The 23,206-nt window shown below is 35.5% G+C and overlaps 2 protein-coding genes across 14 annotated transcripts in view; one reads left to right on the top strand and one right to left on the bottom strand.

Moving 5' to 3' along the window:
* Window positions 1-23,206, top strand: part of LOC309865787 (endogenous retrovirus group K member 7 Env polyprotein-like) — a 1,143,634-nt gene that overhangs the window by 641,860 nt on the left and 478,568 nt on the right. The gene's annotated exons all lie outside the window — the stretch shown is intronic.
* The window catches only part of LOC309865776 (uncharacterized protein), a 229,017-nt gene that overhangs the window by 193,580 nt on the left and 12,231 nt on the right, over window positions 1-23,206 (bottom strand). For 12 of the 13 annotated variants that reach the window (XM_082732567.1, XM_082732576.1, XM_082732578.1 and 9 more), the window contains exons 10-16: window positions 22,343-22,363; window positions 21,720-21,734; window positions 21,073-21,096; window positions 20,420-20,443; window positions 20,099-20,125; window positions 19,612-19,632; window positions 19,191-19,211 (exon numbers count right to left, since the gene is read on the bottom strand). In XM_082732567.1, coding sequence (XP_082588693.1) covers window positions 19,191-19,211; window positions 19,612-19,632; window positions 20,099-20,125; window positions 20,420-20,443; window positions 21,073-21,096; window positions 21,720-21,734; window positions 22,343-22,363 — 153 coding nt within the window. The remainder of the gene's footprint in view (window positions 1-19,190; window positions 19,212-19,611; window positions 19,633-20,098; window positions 20,126-20,419; window positions 20,444-21,072; window positions 21,097-21,719; window positions 21,735-22,342; window positions 22,364-23,206) is intronic. The other variant, XM_082732568.1, reaches the window with a different exon arrangement.

Here is a 23,206-nt window from a genome sequence, read left to right as displayed (position 1 = left end):
GGCTGCACCAGCTTGCATTCCCACCAACAGTGTAGGAGGGTTCCCCTTTCTCCGCATCCTCGCCAGCATCTGTCATTTCCTGACTTGTTAATTTTAGCCATTCTGAATGGTGTGAGGTGATATCTCATTGTGGTTTTGATTTGTATTTCCCTGATGCCGAGTGATATGGAGCAATTTTTCGTGTGTCTGTTGGCCATCTGGATGTCTTCTTTGCAGAAATGTCTGTTCCTGTCCTCTGCCCATTTCTTGATTGGATTATTTGTTCTTTGGGTGCTGAGTTTGCTAAGTTCTTTATAGATTTTGGACACTAGTCCTTTATCTGATATGTCGTTTGCAAATATCTTCTCCCATTCTGTCTGTTGTCTTTTGGTTTTGTTAACTGTTTCCTTTGCTGTGCAAAAGCTTTTGATCTTGATAAAATCCCAATAGTTTATTTTTGCCCTTGCTTCCCTTGCCTTTGGCGATGTTCCTAGGAAGATGTTGCTGCGGCTGAGGTCAAAGAGGTTGCTGCCTGTGTTCTCTTCAAGGATTTTGATGGATTCCTTCCTCACATTGAGGTCCTTCATCCATTTTTAGTCTATTTTCGTGTGTGGTATAAGGAGATGGTCTGTTTAATTTTTCTGCATGCAGCTGTCCAATTTTCCCAACACCATTTATTGAAGAGACTGTCTTTTTTCCATTGGACATTCTTTCCTGCTTTGTCGAAGATGAGTTGACCATAGAGTTGAGGGTCTATTTCTGGGCTATTCTGTTCCATTGATCTATGTGTCTGTTTTTGTGCCAGTACCATGCTGTTTTGATGATGACAGCTTTGTAATAGAGCTTGAGGTCTGGAATTGTGATGCCACCAACTTTGGCTTTCTTTTTCAATATTCCTTTGGCTATTATTTGTTCCATTTCTTTGAAAAAGATAGATGGTACTTTGATAGGAATTGCATTAAAGTACTCATGAAAGAAATTGAGGAAGACACAAAGAAATGGAAAAATGTTCCATGCTCCTGGATTGGAAGAATAAATATAGTCAAAATGTCTATGCTACCTAAAGCAATCTACACATTGAATGCAGTTCTTTTTCTCTTAGTTTGACTTCTAGTTTCATAGCATTGTGATGGAAAAGGTATTTTCTATGATTTCAATCTTTTGTATTTGCTAAGCCTTATGTTTTGACCTAGAATATGATCCTTTCTGGAGAATATGTGTGTGCACTTGAGAAGAATATTTATTTAGCTCTTGGTAGAAAGTTCTGTATATGTCTATAGATTCATTGGTCTAAGGTATGTTTCAAATCTTGTGTTTCCTTACTGATTTTCAATCTATATATGATCTTTTCATTGTTGAAAGTGAGGTGTTGAAGTCCCCTCCTCTTATTCTATTGTTGTCTACTTCTTTTATATGTTAGTATTTGCTTAATATATTTAGTTGCCCCAATGTTGGGTGCATATACATTTACAATTATTATATCCTTTTGAAGAATTGATCACTTTATAGTGATATAATGAACTTTGTCTCTTGTTACAATCTTTGTTTTAAAATCTGTTTTGTTTGATTCAAGTACAGCTATCTCTGTGCCCTCTTATGACTTCCTCATGCAGGTAATGTCATTGTCATCCTTCACTATAAGTCTAAGTATGTCCTTAAAGGTGAAGTGAGTTTTTTGTTGGTAGCATATACCTAGATCTTGATTTTTAATCCATTTTGCCCTTTGATTGAAGAATTTAATCAATTTATATATAAGGTAATTATTGATAAGTAAGGATTTACTAGTACTATCTTATTGATTTTTGGATGTTTTTAGGCCCCTTGTTCCTGTATTCCTTTTTTGCTGTCATTCTTTGTGAATTAATGATTTCCCAAGTGGTATGATTTGACCCCCCCCTTTGTTCTCTTTTGTGGATATACTGTAGGTTTTCGCCTTGTGGTTATTATGAGGCTTACATAAAACATTTTATAGCAGTCTATTTTAAGCTAATATTTTCAATCCTGTACAAAAACTCTATCTTTTTATTTCTTCTCCTATATTTTTATGTTTTTCATGTCATAATTTTCTTCCTTGTATAGCATAACCATAACAAATTATTGTAGTTATAGTTATTTTTAATACTTTTGTCATTTAAACCTTTATACTAGGTTTAAGTGATCAACACACTACTGTATATCAGTAATAGAATATTCTGAATTTGACTATATGTTTAACTTTATCAGCATGTTATATATTTTCATATTATTAGTGAGCAATATTTCATTTCATTTCAAAAGATTCCTTTCAGAATTTCTTGTAAGTCAGGTCTAGTGGCAATGGAATTCCTCAGTTTTTGTTTCTTTGAGAAAGTCTTTCTTTTTTGTCCATTCCTGAAGGACAACTTTGCTTGATTGTCTTTCTGGTTTGCAATGTTTTCCTTTCAGCACTTTGAATATATCAATCTATTCTCCTGGCCTGTAAGAGTTCTCTGAGAAATTAACTTAAAGCCTTATGATGGTTCCCTTATAAGTGAAACTATTTTTTTCTCTTGTTGCTTTTTAATTTTTTTTAATTTTTAAAATTTTTATTAACATATATTATTTTCCCCAGGGGTACAGGTCTGTGAATCATCAGACTCACACCTTTCATAGCACTAACCATAGTACATACCCTCCCCAATGTCCATAACCCAGTCCCCCTCTCCCTACCCCCACACTCCCCAGCAACCCTCAGTCCTACCCCCCACAACCCCCTGCCCGCCTCTTAAATTCCTCATATCAAAGAGATCATATGATAATTGTCTTTCTCTGATTGACTTATTTCACTCAGCATAATACACTCTAGTTCCATCCACGCCATTACAAATGGAAAGATTGCATTTCTTTTGATGGCTGCAATATATATATATCACATCTTCTTTATCAATTCATCTGTTGATTGACATCTAAGTTCTTTCCATAATTTGGCTATTGTAGACATTGCTGCTATAAACATTCAGGTGCATTTGTCCCTTTGGATCACTACATTTGTTTCTTTAGGATAAACACCCAATAGTGTGAGTCTGGCCTGTAAGAGTTCTTAGGGTAATAGGGTCTGGGTCATAGGGTAGCTCTGTTTTCAACTTTTTGAGGAACTTCCATGTTGTTTTCCAGAGTGGCTTCACCAGCTTGCATTCCCACCAACAGGTTGGAGGGTTCCCCTGTTCTGCATGCTCGCCAACATCTGTCATTTCCTAACTTGTTAATTTTAGCCATTCTGACTGGTGTGACGTGGCATCTCATCATGGTTTTGCTTTGTATTTCCACGATGCTGAGTGATGTACAGCACTTTTTCCTCTTGCTGCTTTTAAAATTCTTAGTCTTTGCTTTTAGATAGTGTAATTAATGTGCTTGTACAAAAGTGTTTTGGGTGGAAATTTTGAGATGATTCACTAGCTTCAAGAATTTGGATTTCCAAATTTCTTCCCAGACTGGGAAATTTTTTGTCATTATTACTTTAAATAAGCTTTCTATTCCTTTCCCCCTCTTTTTCTGGGACTCCAAGAATGTGAAGATTGTTTCTTTTAATTGTGTTCCATAATTCATGTGGGCTTTCTTTTACTCTTTTTCATTCATTTTTTTTTTTTTTTTTGCTCCTCTGACTAGATGATTTCAAATAACTTGTCTTCTAGTTCACTATTTAGAGAACTGTAAAATAGACAACTAAATGAAATTAGGGAAAGAATGCATAAACAAAATGAGAAATTCAACAAAGAAATAGAAACCATTAAAAAAACAAATCTTAGAGCTGAAGAAAACCTTGAACTAAAGAATTCAATAGAGAGGCTCTATGAAAGACTCAACCACACAGAAAAAAAAAAAAAAAAGAGTGATGAGTCATTCTGAATATTTTGTCAAATAATCTATAAATCGTCATTTCTTTAGGGTCAGTCATTGGCTTTTTTTATTAGTTTCCTTTGATGGAGTTATATTTTCTTGATTATTCATGATGGCTGTGGCCTTGTGGTGGTGTCTATGTGTTTGAGGGAGTAGGCACAATTTTCAGTCTTTACTGACTGGATTTGGCAGGCAAAACTCTACCGTTCAGGCCATTAAGAGATTATGGATAGGCCCTCTTGCGGTGCCATGTGCAGGTTTGCTACTAGAGTGTTTGGGAAAGAAGGTCTGATTCCCGGATCATTGGGTAGGTAGGCTTATTTTGGTGTATATGGAGACCAGCCTGGTACATGGGTCTGTGGGTCAAGCCTGAAGCCTGGATTCATTGTGCTGAGCCTGGTCCTTGAGTCTGTGGTGAAGGGACTGAGCCCTGAATCAGCATAGGCAGACTTAGATCCTGTGTCCACAGCTGCCCACCAGGTGTTGTTAATCACTGAGGTGTGCCCAGCATCTGAGCCCATGGAGGTTTGTCTAATATAGGGATGATCCTGGAGCCTGGCTTCATGGGAGTGGGTGTGGCAGCTAGGACTGAGGAGTAATGGCCTGGTGATAAGGTTATCCTGGAGCCTTATGTCACAGGAGCCCACCAGTATTGGGATATGTTGGGGAGTCTGATCCATGGGAATTCATTAGGCGCCTGATGCCATAGGAGTTGGCCAATATATGCCAGTGTGAGCTGAGGTCTCTCCTCCCAAAGGTGTCTCCCTCTGTGCTGGGCCACTTGTGCATGGAAAAGGGGTGATAGAAATAATGCGACTCTATCTCTCCTACTCACCTCAGTGGATATTTTCTTATTTCTTTGCTTTACACAGGTTCTGTAGTCCCTCATCTGGAATCCTTGGCTCTTGTGAAGGTATTATCATACATGGATAGTTGTTCAAATTGGTGTTTATGGATCAGGCAAGTGCTAGAAACTTTGTTGTTGCCATTTTGCTGATGCCACTCCCCTTCACTCCACTGGTTAACATACCCCCAGTGATTAGTTTATTCCTGTGCTATGACCACATGCTTTCAATCAGTATTCTTTTTAAAATGACTTGATAATCAAATGATTGATTTGATAATTTGGTGAGCCTTCCCTCTTGGGAACTTGATGTTTACAAATATGTTATTTATTCTTGGATTGTTTTTTCTTTTATATATATATATAGAATTGATTTCTCAAAATCCACAAAAATTCCTGTTGGGGATTTTTACTTGAATTTTATTGAATTATAAATTGATTGAGGGGAGGATTAACATTTATATTGTTGTTGAATTTTCCTATCTTTGAAAATGGTTTATGTATTTATTCAGGTCTTATATTATGTTTTTTAATGGTATTCTCAAAAACTGAATGCAAAGTGAATACCAAGAAACATTTTTCTTTCTTTTTAATGCCCTCTCTCTAAGTTGTCATGATTCAGAACTGGCTCACAGAGTAAAAGACATAGCAGGAATATAAGGGGAAAAATCTACAAAGTTATAATCAGTTTGCTCATTATTATCATTAGTAAATAGATGAATTCTGCATTATAATTATATATTGACAATAGTCACTACTCATGTGTTTACATCAACATTGTAAAAGTCGACACTGAAATTATTCCATCAGGGAGTCAATAATATAGAAGAGCAAATGGGCTTGAAGGCCTGGTGCTAAACTGAACTATTGATCTATTTAACAGTAGACAATACCGGTTAGATGGCTAACCTGTCTTCCTTCCCACCCATCCCTTCTTCCTCCTTACTTCTTCTCCTTTCTCTTACCCTACCTATCTAATCTCCTTTTATTCTCTCAGTTTATTTCAGGATACAAGTTTTTCCATCTTCTGTAATAACAAGTGCTCAGAGAAAATGGCTAGGTAAAAATAAGGTATTCCATTTGATTTCTCTATATATAAAACAACACATTTTTTGGAGGTTTATTCTTAGGAGAGTTATAAATTTTGTTTCTTTAGTGAATGGTATAATTTTATTTTCAAATTATATTTTCTAAAATGTTATTGCTGACATAAGAATGTTTTAAGTTCTGTTTGTTTTTGTATCTAGCAACTTTGCTGCCTTTGTATTAAGAATTAGCAGTTTGTTCATGTTTCATAGTCTTTTATGCAAATAATCATAGTCTGAAAATAATGACAAAATTCTTCCTTTTGTCTTTATATCTTTTTTGTTTTATTGCACAGGCTGGCATTAATTAGTATTAGTAATATTGTTCTTGATTTTGACTTGAGTGGCAATGGTTCTAAAATGTTGTTTTTTAGAATTCTTAAGAAAGATAAAGGAATAAATCTCTTTTATTAGAATAAAGAAGTTCTTATTTATACCCTTTTGAGTTTTTATTTTTTGCTAATAAGAGTTTTGGTTAGAATTCTGTGTTGAATCTTATAAAATAAGTTTTCTTCATCTTTTTAAATGATCATACATTTTTCTCCTTTTATCTATGAATTTAGCAAATTTATTGATAGTTTTAAAAATAATTTCTATCAAGGTTATGAGGCATTAAAATAAATATAGTATCACTGTGTTTATGATCAGTATATCATTGCACTATTTGTTTAGGAATTTTGTATCTGTGTTTCTAAGTAAAATATGTCTATGCATTTTTTAAAAGATATATTTATTTATTTATTTGAGAGAGAGAAAGAATGAGAGAGAGAGCACAGGCTGAGTGAGGGGCAGAGAGGGAAGCAGATTTCCCACTGAGCAGGGAACCCAGTGCAGGGCTCAGCTGGAACTCTGGGATCATGATCTGAGCAGAAGGCAGTGGCTTAACTGACTAAGCCCCCCAGTCCCAGGTGACACTATGCATTTTTTTTCTTGTACAATTTTTGCCTTGCTTTGCAATCAAGGAATTACAACATCATAAAATGAGTTCAAGTAGATTCCATTTCTTTCCTATTCTTTGACAGAGTTCCAAATACAAGAATTATTTGTTTTTTGAAAATTTGGCAAAACCATCTTGTCTGGGACTTTTTTTTTAAGATTTATTTGAAAGAGAGAGAGACAGAGAGAACATGAGTGGAGAGAGGGGTAGAAGGAGAGGAAGAAGCAGATTCCCTGCTGAGCAGGGAGCCTAATGCGGGGCTCGATCCCAGGAGCCTGGGATCATGACCCAGAAGTGACCTGAGCTGAAGTCTACAATTAACCAGCTGAGCCACCCAGGCACTCCTGGGCTTTTAAAGTGAGAGGGTTTTTCTGACTCACTTTTCATTTTATTTTATAAATATTGACAATATTTGGATTTTATTTCTTCTTGAGTCAGTTTTGATAATTCACATATTTTTCAAAAATTGGTATTTGTTTTTAATGTATTCCTTTAGTTTAGTGCCTTCTTTTATGATGCTAGAAATTTTTATTGTATTGATAAGTAAGTTCCTTTTTTATTCCTACATTAGTGTTTTTCCTTTTTTCTATTAAAATTTTTTCAACAAAATAAAAAAAGATTATTTTTTAATGTTTAATTTTAATTTTATTAATTTCTTCTACTTTTAGTGTTTTTTCTTTTTTTATTCTTTCAGCTTTTTGAGGTATACCTGACAAGTAAAACTGTAAGATAATTAAAGTGTACATTGTGATGATTTGATACACAAATTTGTTGTGTAAGATTTCTTCCCATCTAGTTAATTAACACATCTATCACCTCATTATATATATAATTTTTGCAAGAATATTTAAGTTCTACTCTCAGCAAATTTCATTTATACAATTTCAATTATATAGTGCAGTATTATCAACTATAGTCGCCATGTTCTACATTAGGTCTTCAGAGTTTATTCATTTTATAGATAAAGGTATATATCCTTTTACCAAACTTTCCATGTCTTCCCCACTCCTCAACTCCTGGCAACCACTTTTCTCCTCTCTCTTTCTATGAGTTTGATATTTCTTTTTAAGATTTTGGATATAAGTGATACCACAAAGTATTTGTCTTTCTCAGTCTTATTTCACTTAGTGTAATGTCCTCAAGGTCCATTAATGTTGTAACAAACAACAGAATTTCCTTCTGTCTCATGACTGAATAATATTCTATTGTGTGTGTATATGTGTGTACACACACACACAGTATTTTCTTTATCCATTCCTCTGTTGTAATGCTACAGTGAACATGAAAGTACAGATAGTTCTTTGATACCCTATTTTCATTCCTTTGGAGTTATTCTTAGATGGGCTTACTAGATTATACCATAGTTTTATTTTTAATTTTTTCAGAAAACTTTATACTGTTTTCCATAGTGGCTCAACCAATTTATTTGCCACCCACAACACACAGGATTCCCTTTTCTCCACATCATTGCCAACATTTGCTTTCTCTTGTATTTTTTCATAGTAGCCCTTCTAACCAGTGTGAAATGACATCTCGTGATTTTGGTTTGCATTTCCCTGATGACTTATTTTTAAACACCTTTTCATGAACCTCCCACTCATTTAGATGTCATTCTCGGAAAAAAAAAATAGTCTATTCTGTTTCTCTGTCCATTTTTAAATCAAGCTTTATTTTTTCATTATTGAGTTGTATGTCTTCTTTATATACTTTGGATATAACCCTTTATTATATATATGATTAGCAAATATTTTCTCCTGTTTATTAGGTTATCTTTTTATTTTGTTGAATGTTCCCTCTGGTATATAGAAGCTTTTAAGTTTTATATACTCTCACTTGTTTGTTTTTGCTTTTCTTGCCTTGGCTTTGGTGTCAAATCCAAAAAGTTCATTGCAAAGACCAATGTCCGAAACCAATGTTTTCCTTTAGGAGTTTTATGGCTTGTGGTCTTAAACTTAATTCCTTGGTCCATTTGAATGGATTTTTGTAAATGGTTGTAAGTATTGGTCCAGGTTCATTCTTTCGCATGTGTGTTTATCCAGTTTTCCCAACACCATTTATTAAAAAAAAAAAAAAAAACTGTCCTTTCCGCCATTGCATATTCTTGGCTCCTTTGTTTAAATTGATCAAATATACATGGGTTTACTTTTGAGCTCCCTGTTCTGTTCCACTGATATGTGTTTTTCTTTTTTTGCCAATATCATACTGTTTTGATTGCTATACAGTTTTGTAATATAGTTTGAAATCAGGAAATATGATGCCTCTAAGTTTGTTCTTCTTTCCTAAGATTGATTTGGCTCTTCAGGGTCTTTTGTGATTCCATGTTAAATGTTTATTCAATTTACTTTATTATTATATTGTGTTAAGGGACATGTATAGATATTTTCCTGTCTCCTCATTTAAAAAAACAAAAACAAAAAAACTTGTTTTTGTTTTTTTTCCTCTTTTTGAAGCTTTTTTTTTTTTTTTGAGCTTAACCAAGTTTTGTTTTACCAGGTTCCTTTACTTTTACCCTATAGGTTCAGAAGGTATATGTTGCATTTCTATTGTATTAGTAGTAGATTTTTTGTAGCTTAATATTCAATTTAAACAAAGTTTAATGTTAAGCAATACTTCTGTCCTTCTGACAAATTATCTTCATATGTAATCACTGACCTTGCTTCTCTGTTATTTTTTCTGATGCTTGAGATCTACTCATTTTAAAACATACTAGTAAATTTCTCCTCTTTCAGTTCCTTCTCCTTCTCTTCTTGTTTCCTTTTCTTTTTGTTCTTTTTCTTCTTTATAGTCAACATTTTGGATTTAACATTGTTTTTGTTAGTTTAATTTCATATATATAATATGTATATAATATATTATATATATGTTTTGCTTCTAACTCCTTTTTAAGTTTTATTTTCACTAAAGTATGTCTCCTCAGCAAATCTTTCACTGAGGTTAGTGAGCTTCTTGAATATATAGAAATATAAGATTTCAATTCATCTTCACTCATAACTGATAATTTGACTCATTGTATCATATGAGTTTACAGTAATTTTCTTTCAGTTTACTAATGACATTGTTTTGCTGTCTTCTGGAATATAGTATTGCTAATGAGAAGTTAACATCAAAATGACTTCTGGTAGATTAATTCTGCTTCTCTGGTTGTTTTTATTGTTATTATTTTTTAATCTCTGTCAGTTTACTATGATAAGTCCTGTGTATGTGTGCGTGTGTGTGTATGTCTGTTTTAAAGTTGTCTACTTCTAGCACTCAGCATTTTTGATCCGAGGATTTAAGTCTGTTTTCTTCTCAAATGTTGTTAATTACTATTTCTTAAAAATATTACTTGGTACTTGTTCTCTGAATTCTCTAAATTCATGTTATACTTGACCTTCTTATTCTATGCAAGCATGGTTCTTTTCTTTCATATTTTTCTTCATCTCTGTGTACTCTTCTGAGAGAGTTCCTCATTTCTATCTTCTAGTTTGCTCTTTTAAAATGTGATTAGTATAATACCTGTTACTGAAATAACTATATGCTTACATAACTATAAATATTAATATATTATTTAATTATCTATTGTTTCAACTTCAGTAACAGTTTTTTATTTCTAAGATTTTGGCTTTGTTATTTATATCTACCTCTTCTTTTTCCAAAATATCTTTAAAATATATTTGCCCTAATGGATAGTCTTTCTTTTATTTCCTGCCAGGGAAGCCAAGACTTATCAAAACTCCAGCCTTTGGTTCCTCTTTGGTGTTTTGCTATCTTGTTTCTATGCTATATGCTGTATCATCTGCTCTTTGTTTGAAAGTGGAAATTTTCTATGAGAATGAAAATTATCTCCTTAACCCCTCCAATTAGGCTTTTGTTCCCATCTACTCTATCAGGGGTTACTGATTACTTCTGTTTTATAAAATTCAGTGATCAGTTCCCAGTCCAAAATTTTATTTCTCAGCAGTTCTTGATGTAGTCATTCATTCATTTCATCCTTTCTATCTTGAAATACTCTGAGTTCTATGACATATCCACCCTGTTTTCATTTTCTTCCTACGTACTTTATATACCAGATATTTATATTCCTATATTTTGGCATATTCTTTGCCAGATATGTCTCTTTTTCCCAACCTCTAAAATTGATGTTCTTGAGCTCAATCCTTAGATCACCTTTGGTGATCTAATTTAGTTCAGTGGTTTTAAGTGTTAACTATGTGCTAATCACTGTCAAATGTATGCTTTACCTGGCCTCTCCTGGTAGCTTCAGATTCAAATATTCAATTATTTTTTGATACAGAGTATATGCTTGGATGGGAACAGTAGGTTGAGGGAGAGTTTTCCTATTATCCTCAAATTAACAACTAGCATCAAAAATTTGAGGAAAATAGTTTATAATCTCCCATGTCCCTCCTGTCCCAGCTGAAGTGAGACAAGCCCTCATGAAGAGATTGGCATAGTTGCGAAGTCTGTGCTACCGGACACAATGGGAAGGGATTCCTGGAGTTGTTGCAAGGCACAGGTGCTTCTCTCAGGCCTTAACAAGTGGCATCTAAATTAGTTCTCCTGTACCAAATGTCACTTTCCTTTTAAGTCTAAATAAGAAGACAACTGTACGAGAATGGAGATTTAAATAAATCTTCAAAGTTGTGAGTAGTTGACAAGGAACAGTGTTGTGGGGGAGGAAGGGATAGTAATATCCTTTCTGAAAGCAAATGAGAAGGAATTCAAGAGATTTGCTTACAAAGATTGGGATGTCTGTGGGAAAGGATGTGTGGCAACTTTCCCTTGGGTGTATGCCTTCATAGTAGATTTGTTGATTTGTTTTGTGACTATTTAAGCATTAGGAAAAGAAAATTGGGAAGAGGAAACAGTGCAGAGTGGCAAGGGTGCAATGGAGCAACAGGTCTTCCTTTCCTTTCCTTTGCAGCAAGGATGCTTGAGCTTCACAAGGAGTGAGTGGGCATCGTAGCCATTTTATCAGACAAACTAGAGCTTCAACCAAAAACTGTAATAAGAGATGAAGAAGGGCACTATAGCATAGAAAAGGGGGTCTATCTAACAAGAAGATCTAACAATTGTGAATATTTATGCTTCTAAGTTGGGGGCAGAAAAATATATAAATCAATTAATAGCAAAGCTAAAGAAAGTCATTGACAAAACACAGTACTAGTTGGAGACCTTACCACCTCATTCACAACAATGGACAGATCATCCACGCAGGAGAGGAACAAGGAAAAAGGATTTTGAATGGCACACTGGATCACATGGTTGGGTATATATTCAGAACATCTTAAAGCAACAGAATTCACATTATTTTCAAGACCACATGGAACATTCTCTAGAATAGATCACATTCTGGGTCACAAATTGGGCCTCAACGAATGCAAAAAAGATTGAGATCATACCATGCATATTTTCAGACTACAGTGCTATGAAACTTTAAGTCAACCACAAGAAAAGTCTGGATAAACCACAAATACACAGAGGCTAAAGAACATTCTACTAAAGTATGAATGGGTTAATGAGGAAATTAAAGAATTTTAAAAATACATGGAAGCAAATGAAAATGAAAACACCACAGTTCAAAACATTTGGGAGGCAACAAAGGCAGTCCTAAGAGGGAAGTATATAGCAATACAGACTTTTCTCAAGAAACAAGAAAGCTCTCATATAAATCACCAAACCTTCAACCTAAAGAAACTGGGAAAAGAGCAACAAATAAAGTCTAAATCTAGCAGGAGAAGGGAAATAATAAAGGTTAGAGCAGAAATAAAGGATATAGAATTTTTTTAAAAAAAGTAGAATAGATGAATGAAACTAGGAGTTGGTTCTTTGAAAGAATTGACAGAATTGATAAACCCATAGCCAGATTTATGGGAAAAAAGAGAGAAAGGACCTAAATAAATAAAATTATAAATGGAAGAGGAGATATCACAACCAACACCACAGAAATATAAACAAGTATAAGGGAATATTATAAGCAATTATATGCCAACTGATTAGGCAATCTGGAAGAAGTGGATACATTCCTAGAAACATATAAATGACCAAAACTGAATCAGGAAGAAATATAAAATCTGAACAGTCCAATAACTAGCAAAGAAATTGGAGTGGTAATCAAAAATTTCCCAACAAACAAGAACCCAGGGCTGGATGGCTTCCTAGCAGAATTATTACAAACATTTAAGGAAGAGTTAATACCTATTATTTTGAAACTCTTTCCAAAGATAGAAATGTAAGGAAAATTCCCAAACTCATTCTATAAGGTCAGCATTACCATAATTTCAAAACTGACAAGGACCACACTAAAAAGGAGAATATAGACAAATATCTCTCATGAACATGGAAGCAAAAATTGTCAACAAGATGCTGGCCAATTGAATCCAACTGTATATTAAAATGATAATTCACCTCAACCAAGTAAGTTTTACTCCAAGTTTTACACTTGCAGGGGGGTGGTTCAACATCTGCAAATTGATCAATATGATGTACCACATTAATAAAAGGAAGGATAAGCATCATATAATCCTCTCAATAGATGCAGAAAAAGCATTTGACAGAAATACAGTATCCTTTCTTGATAAAAACCCTCAAGAAAGGAAGAACTGAAGGAACTGTCTCAACATCATAAAGGCTATTATATGAAAGACACACAGCTGTTATCAACATCAACGGGGAAGAACTGAGAACTTTTCCCCTAAGGTCAGGAACATGATAGGGATGTCCACTCTCACCACTGTTGTTCAGTATAGTACTGGATGTCTTAGCCTCAGCAATCAGATGACAGAAAGAAAAAGGAGGCATCCAAATTGGTAAGGAAGAAATAAAGCTTAATATTTGTTGACAACATGATACTCTACATAGAAAACCTGATGGACACTACCAAAGAATTCCTGAAATTCATACATGAATTTAGCAAAGTCACAGAATATAAAATCAATTGTGCAGAATTCTGTTGCATTTCTATACAGCAAACAAAGCAGAAGAAAAAAAAATCAAGGAATCGATCCCATTTGCAATTATATCAAAACAAAGATATCTAGAAATAAATTTAACTAAAGAAGTAAAAGATCTATACTCTGATCATTATAAAACACTTATAAAAGAAATTGAAGAGGTTGCAAAGAATTTGGAAAGCATCCCATGCTCATGGATCGGAAGAACAAACATTGTTAAAAATGTCTATACTGGGGCACCTGGGTGGCTCAGTGGGTTAAAGCCTCTGCCTTCGGCTCAGGTCATGATCCCAGGGTCCTGGGATCGAGCCCCGCATCGGGCTCTCTGCTCAGCGGGGAGCCTGCTTTCTCCTCTCTCTCTGCCTGTTTCTCTGACTACTTGTGATCTCTGTCTGTCAAATAAATAAAATCTTTAAAAAAAAATGTCTATACTACCCAAGTGAATCTATATATTTAATGCAGTTTTATCAAAATGCCACCAGAATTTTTCACAGAGTTAGAGCAAACAATCCTTAAATTTGTATGGAACTGCAAAAGACCCTGAATAGCCAAAACAATTCTGAAATAGAAAACAAAACTGGAGACATAATCATTCTGGACTTCAAGCTTTATTACAAAGCAAGACACTATGATACTCTACAGACACATAGGTCAATGGAATAGAACAGAGAACCCAGTAATGGACCCACAACTAAATGGTTAACTGATCTTTGTCAAAGCCAGGAAGAATATCCACTGTGGGGGTGGGGGGAGTCTCTTCAACAAATGGTGTTGAGAAAGCCAGACATGTAGAAGAATGAAACTGGACCACTTTTGACACTATACACAAAAATAAGTTCAAAATGGATGAAATACCTGTGAGACAAGAAATAATTGAAGTCATCGAGAAGAACACAGGTAGAAACCTCTTTGACCTCAGCCATAGCAAATTCTTCCCAGACATGTCACCACAGGGAAGGGAAACAAAACCAAAATGAACTCTTGGGGTTTAATCAGGGTAAAAAGCTTCTGTGCAGCAAAGGAAACAATCAACAAAACTAAAAATCAGCCTACAGAATGGAAGAAGATACTTGAAAATGGCGTATCTGAGTAGAGGGTTAGTATCCAAAATCTGCAAAGAATTTATAAAACTCAACACCTAAAAACCAAACAATCCAGTTAATAAATGGGCATAAGATATGAATGATACTCCCCCACACACACCCCAAAAAAATCCAGATAGCTAATAGACATGTGAAAAGATGCTCAGCATCACTCATTTTCAGGGAAATACAAATCAAAACCACAATGAGGTACCACCTCGTACCTGTCAGGATGGCTATAATTAACAATACAAGAAATAACAGGTATTGGTGAGGATGTGGAAAAGGGGAACCTTCTTGCATTGTTGGTGGGGATGCAACCTGGCACAGCCATTCTGGAAAACAGTATGGAGTTTCCTCAAAATGTTAAAACAGAACTATCATATGATCCAAAAATTTCACTGCTAGGAATTTATTCAAAGGATATAAAAATACAGATTTGAAGGGATACGTGCACTCTGATGTTATAGCAGCATTATCAACAAAGTCAAACCATGGAGAAAGTGCAAATGTCCATCAACTGGTGAGTGGATAAAAAAATACATGAGACACACACACACATACTGGAATATTACTCAGTTATCAAAAAGAATTAAATCTTGCCATTTGCAAGAACATGGATTGAGCTAGAATGTATTATGCTAAGTGAACTAAGTCAGAAAAATACCATATGATCTTGTGTATATGTGGAATTTAAGAAAGAAAATAGATGAACATACGGGAAGGGGGTAAAGAAAAGAAGGAGAAAGGTAAACAAGCCATAAGAGACAAGACATGACAGAGAACAAACTGAAGGTTGATGGAGGGAGTTGGTTGGGGTGGGTAGATGGGTGATGGGTATTAAGGAGGGCATTTGTTATGATGAGCATTGGGTGTTATAAGTGATGAATCACCTGGATTCTACTCCAGAAATCAATATTGCACTATATATTAAGTTTGTAAAATCCAAGTTTTAAAAAACATGTGATATATAAATATGTAGATTTATATATGTATGTATCACATATATTACATATATTATATATCACATATATATTATATATGTATGTTTCTGAGACTCTTAATGATAGGGAACAAACTCAGGGCTGCTAGAGGGGAGGTGAGTTGGGGGATGAGGTAAATGGGTGATGGACATTAAGGAGGGCACTTATTACATTAAGTAATGAGCACTGTTGTATGCAAGGGATGAATCACTAAATTCTACCCCTGAAACTAATACTATACTATGTATTAACTAACTCAAATTAATATAATATCTTGAAAGAAAAAAAAAAAGCAAAACAGACATAGCAATCCAAACTTGAGATTTTGTGTTGGTATCTTACTCAACTTTACACCTATTTGGTGATGGTAGTAACAGACTATGAGGTATACTGTGGAGAGGGAGTTGAGGGGCCATACTGGAGTCAATACTCTCACATCAGAGATTGTGCAGTAGAGTCCTCAGAACTGGGCAAGTTCTTGCAGATTCCTTCAAGAAATTCAACACATATTCTACAAGACATTGGAGTGCCTAACCTAAATGACATTGAAAGGTATCCAGTCTCATATCCTCAGAAGAAAGACCGCAACTAACAGAGGAGGGAAATTGAGCACCTAATTAAGTGAAACCCATCTTTCCAGCTTCAGCTCAGTGGGAACTATAATCAAAGGAGGTGGACGGAAAGGAGAAGGAGACTATACTTCTTCCCTGTTCTGAGTCAGTGTGCCTAAGATTGATTGCTAAAATGGAGTATTTCCAGAGGAGTGGCCTGAGGGCTTTTAATAGTTTAAAATGACTAAAAATTATAGGTTCTACCCCAAAAGTTAATGGGTAAGGAAGAGATATGTGTCAGAGACCATGCCCATGGCCTACTAAGTGCAGACTTTTTAATAAACTAGTCAAAAATGTTCAAGACATCTTGAATTTAACATGTACAAAACTGAGCTCGATTGCCTCCTCTAAATCTGCCCTTCTTCCCATCTTACCTAGATCAGTAAGTAGTCCCATTCTTCCAGTTGCTTTGGCCCCAAACCCAAGAATTACTTTTAGTTCTTTTCCGTTTAAACTCACATCCAGTGTAATGGCAGACTCTGTTGGTTGTACCCTAAAAATACATGGAATGTGGAGACTTCTCCCCACCTTCACCCTGATCACTATGCTTCTTGTCACACTCACATGTAACTGGTGGTTCTTTAATTCCAGTCCTACTAACTGGACTTCCTGCTTCTTATCTTGAGCTGCTTGACCTTGTCACTCTCTGGCAGTTAATTCTCCATACAGTAGTCAGAGAGATGATATAAAATTATAAAGCAGACATTATGACTCCCTGTTCAAACCCACTAGTGAGCCCTCATTATGGCTGGAATAAAAATCTACTGCTTTCTACCAAGGACTGAAGGCCTCACATATGTGGCCCGTTTCTCTGACCTCATCTTCTACCATCCTCCATCTTTCTTTTCATCTATCTGCATTAGAATATGCATCCCTACAGCAGAACCTACATCCTTGTTCTTTTGCCTGAAACACTCTTTCTCCCCTCTATATACCATCTTTCTCCAGTCTTTTCTGTTACTCTGCTTATAATTCTTCATGGTATTTATTGGAAAGTAATTATATGTTAATTTGTTATTATTTTCCTGTTTTTATTTCAAACTGTTAACTTCTTGAGTGCAGTGGCTTTTCCCCTACTATTATATTCTAAATGTCTAGAATAGGCACCCAGTATATTTTTGTTAAATGCATTAGTATCTCTGACGATTTAAAGTTTATTATTTTATTTCTTTCAGATTGTATTTCTTTGGGTTGAAATTCTTCAATTTGTCGGGGCTTGTGAAATGTCACTTTGGTGCTGGGTTTCTTCATGCATTTCATATATTTTTGGTGTCTCTTATTCCTTGAGAATGAGTTTTGTGGGTCATGTTTTATCCTGTGGATATTCCACTGCAGTTCCCTTCTTGTGGGGAGTTTTTGTGGTTTTCATTGCCTTAGCTAACAGGGTGCCGCATCACCAAACCAGATCTCAAGTGTTTTGGCTTGGGATCCTGTATAGCATGGATGGCACACTTCCAGCAGGGCTTTGAGCCCTGAGCAGATTAGTTCTGGTCCTGTGCAGGTGACTTTGTTTTCATGGCTAGGACAGATATGTAGGGTATTTTCTGATCCCAGCTTTGCTCTGGAGTCTCAATTCCAATTCTTAACCATTCTGGGTTCTGAAATCATTCTACCCTCCAGCCCCTCTTTATTTATGCTTAAGCTTAGCTGTGTAATAATAATAATAATAATAATAATAAACAAAGCAGGCAAAACCAAGCCAGCCAGAAAGAAGGTGGTGTATTCTCTAGTGCCTTTGGCATGTTTTTATCTCCTCCCAATCTCTTGAATCTTAGATTTTAAAATCTCTCCTTCCACCCTTTCTGGTACCTCCACTGAAAAGGACACTAAATTCTTCACTTTAGGTTCTGGATTATAATTTCCACCTGCGAAACCAATAGTGCCTTTTGCTAAACTCAGTTGTTCCCAATTATAGGGCTTATTCCCAAACATGAACATCTGCGGTTTCCAACCTCATCCTTGGGTCTGCTCCATTGACCCTTTTGACTCAGTATTTCATCTGGCAGTGAGATTACATAGCTGGTTAGTCTCCTTGTTCAGGATTCAGAAAGAACATGTAGAATGTCTACGTTAACTGTTCCAATTCTCCCTTCTAAGATACTAATCCTTGTGTCTTAACATTATTGCAATTGTTCAAAAGTTAGTATTGTAAAATACAATCAGAATGTGTTTAGATGGAAATAGAGGGTTATATAAGCAAGTTTGCAATCTGTTAGAGAGATCCATGGTTTAAAAATTAGGACATTTTATCTAAAATCTGGATTAAGTGAGATGTTTTGACAACTCTACTTCTATATTCTTGCATGGAGAAATTGGCTAGACCTGAGCAGCAGCTACCCTCTTTAGACTATACATGATCTTTTTACTGTTTCTAGGTGATGTGCTTCACCTACTCATTTGTATTATCTTCCTGGGCTCCACTAGCATCTGAATTTTTAATGTCTTAACCAGAACTTTGGATTTTAATAGGAATGTAATTTAATTTCAATCTGAGGAACCCCAAAGGATATTGGTATTGCATAAAAATCTTTTGTAACATAGATACAAGGACCAGATTTGAATAATGGAAAATTTGAACATAGTGTGTAATGTGGTTTCATGAATTCTATGTTAAAGATCACCATTGTCAGTATTTGATCTGGTTTAAATAATGAATCACTGTTGCTGTTTCCTGGGAAATTGAGTTAGGAATGGAAGTAATGGGAACTCTTGTAGTTATGGATCAAAAAGATTGTCTGGAAGTCTAATCTCGAAGACTTGGGTAATGTGAAAGCAAACAAATATGAGAAACACGAATCTCAATCTTTTGTACACTCTAGGAATAGAATATATCTTCTTGGGGAAAATCTCACATTTGACAGGCTGAGAAGCAAAGAACTTACTTGAGGTTCTCTGTGAAATCACTAAAAAATAAGCAAAAAGAAAGCCATGTAATTTTTCTTAAATAGAGTAAACATAGTATTATCTAACATTTTCCCCTGGTGTCTCTGAGGGGAGTACCTGGGTAGACTAAGAAGAAAGCATACTTTGAGGGAACACTCAAAATTCTTTCTCCAATTAAACAGTACTTTGAACTTCCTGTTTTCTTTCAAAAATTTTGGCTACCTCTTTTATATTTTTCAGGATTTTTTTTGTTGTTTTTGTTGACATATGCTACTTTACTTCTTTTCATCAGTATATTCTTAAATTATCTGTAACGTAGGGGAAGCTGTGTAGTAAGAAAGCAAGAGAGCAATAAGAAACTCAAATAACTTTAAGAGACTTTAAGACCTGAGAACCATAGTAGAGAAACAGAATACTTACTTATGGGAGGCGGGGGCACACCTAAAAAGAAAAATAGATATGTGAGTAATTATTTGAAAGAACAAGTTCCCTTCTAGGGAAGCATATTTGTGTGAGGAAGAAGTTTGGTAGTCACATGGCTCTTGGTTCCAACTATGGTTCAGTGAACTGTGTTCCTGGGCAAGTATGTGGCCTTGGTTTCTTAGCCCTTAAAAGAGTTAATTTACTCCAAGGATTAAATGGGATATAATGTAGTTAAAGCACCTGTATAGTTCTTATCACTGAAGAGATGCAAATTTAACAAATGTTTAAAATTAAATGGAAGTTTACTTCACTGAATGAACAGAAGTCAAAGTAATGTGAGAGCTGAGTCTCTGGCTGCTGCACAGGAGTTAGAAATGAGTAGGGCAGAAATAGTTCTATAGGCCATGTAGAGGACAACAACAATAGAAAATAGTAAAAAAAAAAAAAAAAAAAAAACACAAAAACCAAAACAGACTAAACTTACCTCTGGGCATTGAAGGTGGTGGACCAGCTGAAATACAAAGAAGTATTTTTGTAAGCCTTTTCCACTTTTTCTCCCCACTCTCGGTTTAGAGTTCTTTCTCATTAAGTCATTATAACAATAGGGAAAATGTTCCCTTTGGTCTTTATTTACTTTCAGTGTAAATGAGCAAGATTTGAACTTTCAAAAAACATTAATAAGCATGGAATTTGTCCATGGAACGGCTAGTGGTTAAGGAAATATGTAACCATGCGCAGAAATCCCAGCATAGCCAGGGAAAGAAGCTATAGGACGCCACGGTGGAAGAAACATGGAAGGACTTACTGAGGGCAGGTGGAACTGATCCAACTGGAAAACAGAACAGAGAAAATTGTTACCTCCATTTCCTTTCTTCCCCATTCAATTTGCTTTGTCCCTTGTAACAAGCTATTTTTAACCACTGGGAAGCCTTCATTTCTGATCTTCATTATATATGTAAATCATGCAATTTGACTTCTTCCATAAAATTATTTAAAAACTAGGAGAATTATCGGTAGTTTGAATACAGGATGTCTAAGAAATAGGAGCTTCAAGCCTCTAAAATCCCAAATGGTCGGGGAAATTGTCCTCAGATGTCTTGGAATTCAAATGTGGAAAAACAAACTGGATAGGTAGGGCAGGAGGTCCAAATGAAAAACCGTTTCAGAAACTTCTGATCCCCTCCTTTCTCTTCCATCATTTTTTCCTTTTCTGTAGGCAGCCTCTTGGTGGTCTCTGTAACTAAGCAAAACTTTTTTTCTCCCCTATTAATGTAAATCTGTACTGTTAGAACTTTCTTTAATCATGAATCACCCAGAGGGACTTTGATAATGAAATAGCAAGGAGCCGCAAAGTACCTCAAGCCCTTTGCACAACAACATGGTCAGATAAAGACTCTTGGACCCCACTAAAAGCCAGTTGAGTTCCTGGCAGAGAATTAAATGAATACGCAGACTTACTGTTCTTGTGACGAGTTGATCCTACTAAAAAATAAGCAGAGACATTTCTTATTGCCCCCTGCTCATTTACTCTCCTCCTCATTTTTTCTATTGGTAAATTTTCTAGTGATAAAACTTCTTGAAAAGTTTTTCTGATCAGGTGTATTTGAACTTTGCAGAAAACTTACAGTCAGCTGGTGGAATTCAGGTTAATGGAGAAGCAAACGCTAAGAAATTAAGTTTCAAGTTCGTGTACTAGAACTCGAATTTCAATAGACATTGCTGGACTTTGATTAAGTGAACAGCAAAGAAACAAACAAACAACTTACTAATTGCTCATATAGATGACCCAGCTGGAAAATAGAAATATCTCCTGAATTTGTTTTCCCTGTTCATTTTTTTTTCTTCTGTATGGAAAGTCCCTCCCAATCTTTAGAAACATGGAGAAACTTTTTTCTCTGCTCTTTAATTTTTTATGTGACTCTGTGAACATTTTAGAAACTTATTAATAACCTAGTGGAATTCTGGGTAATGGGAAAATAAGGGTAAAGGAAATAGGAGCCTTAAGCTATGGCTATCTCAATATGGATGGATAATTTTTGTTTAAGTAGATCTGATAGTGCTGGAGATAATTGAGTTCCATCATGAAGGGAGACAGTGAAACTTACAAGAGGATCCTGTAGCTGAAAAACAAAAAGAGAAGTCAGTGTAGAAAACTGGTGAAAAGAGGAGTTAATTTTCCTTCTCGTTTTCTGAGAGGGAGTATCAGAAATGTTCATGGAGGGACCATCTAACCCTTATAGATGTTGTGTACTGTACTGGAGAACCCAGCTGCCATCATGCCTTGGGTGATTCTGCCTTCTGCTTAGTCTGAGAGGCTTCAGGAAAGAGAGTTATCTCTTCCCTTTTTGCAGTGAGTGGTAAATGTTTCAAATCCTACAGGAGATTGGTAATTTAAACTGTGCTGCTTTTACTTTCCTACTCCCTGTTTCTGCCACTCTGTGCAAGCTTTCATTCATTCATAGAAATGTCCTCCCCCACCCTTGTTGACAATAGTTTCCTCTGATATGTTTATGTAATATAGTATATCTATGTTAAGTTTTTTGGGTTATTAAGGGGGTTTGTATTCCTCTTCACTCATTCATTCCTTGGGTGGGGATGCAGGCAGATAGTGGAATAAGCAAGAGGCGGAGAAACATGAATATCTATACCCACAAGACAGAAGCAAAGGATTACAGACTCTGCAGGAAGCCAAAGGCAACTACTGTATAAGAACAAGTGTGGAACTTACTAGTCATTTCTGAAGTTTCACCTGGTGGAAAAATGGAAGGGAAAGAAAGGGAGAAATCAGTGTGTATAGAAGGAAGAAAACTCAGTTCTTCCATGATGGGGTTGAAAGGGTAACCACAGGGAGGATGCATACCACTGTTTTCCAAAGGAGAACAGTTAAATACCTTGCCAGAATTACTAAATCCCAGTCACCAGGATTAAATATTTTTACTGGACTGTGTCCTCACCATAAGAATCAGATCTTTCCCTAGGAGACTTGTAACCCTGTTGTAGTTAGAGGGAGAAACATTTCATAAATTAAATTTCTAAAACCTTCCTCTTAGATCAGTGCATCATCTGGTCTTAAGCTCCTACCCCCATGCTTCACATCCTCAGGTCTTTTGCTGGTCTGGGACAGGAGTATGGCTGTCCTCCTTCCTTTCCATCCCTTTTCAGGGTGCTTAAACTCCATGGCACTAGAGGTTAACCAAATCGTCCTCTCTTATTCATGACTTATTTTGAAAGTCATTTATTCTTTCCATCTTATTATTTTTATCATGTTCAGTTAGCCAGCCTATAGCACTTCATAAGTTTTTTGATGTAGTGTTCATGACTTCATCCCAAAGGCTCAGCTCGGCTTCTGATACAAGAGCTCAGCTAGTTGAAGGAATGTTTGAGTATATCTGACTTGCCTTCTGATAATGTCCTCTTGTTTGGCTTACACTTTGGAATGCTGTTTCGTAATTTCCAGACTCAGAATTTACAATGACTTGAGTTTGGTTTATTTTGACACCCTCGAGTTTGACATTGGTTTTGCCCTACCTAGTCACAATATTAGCTTACCCTTCACTCTCTTTCATTTATAGTTTGTAGTTGTCTGATGTAT

Source organism: Mustela nivalis, assembly GCF_964662115.1.
Source record: "Mustela nivalis genome assembly, chromosome: 5".
Lineage (NCBI taxonomy): Eukaryota > Metazoa > Chordata > Mammalia > Carnivora > Mustelidae > Mustela > Mustela nivalis.
The sequence above is the reverse complement of the archived record's forward strand: the minus strand, read 5'-3'. Positions and strand labels throughout refer to the sequence as shown.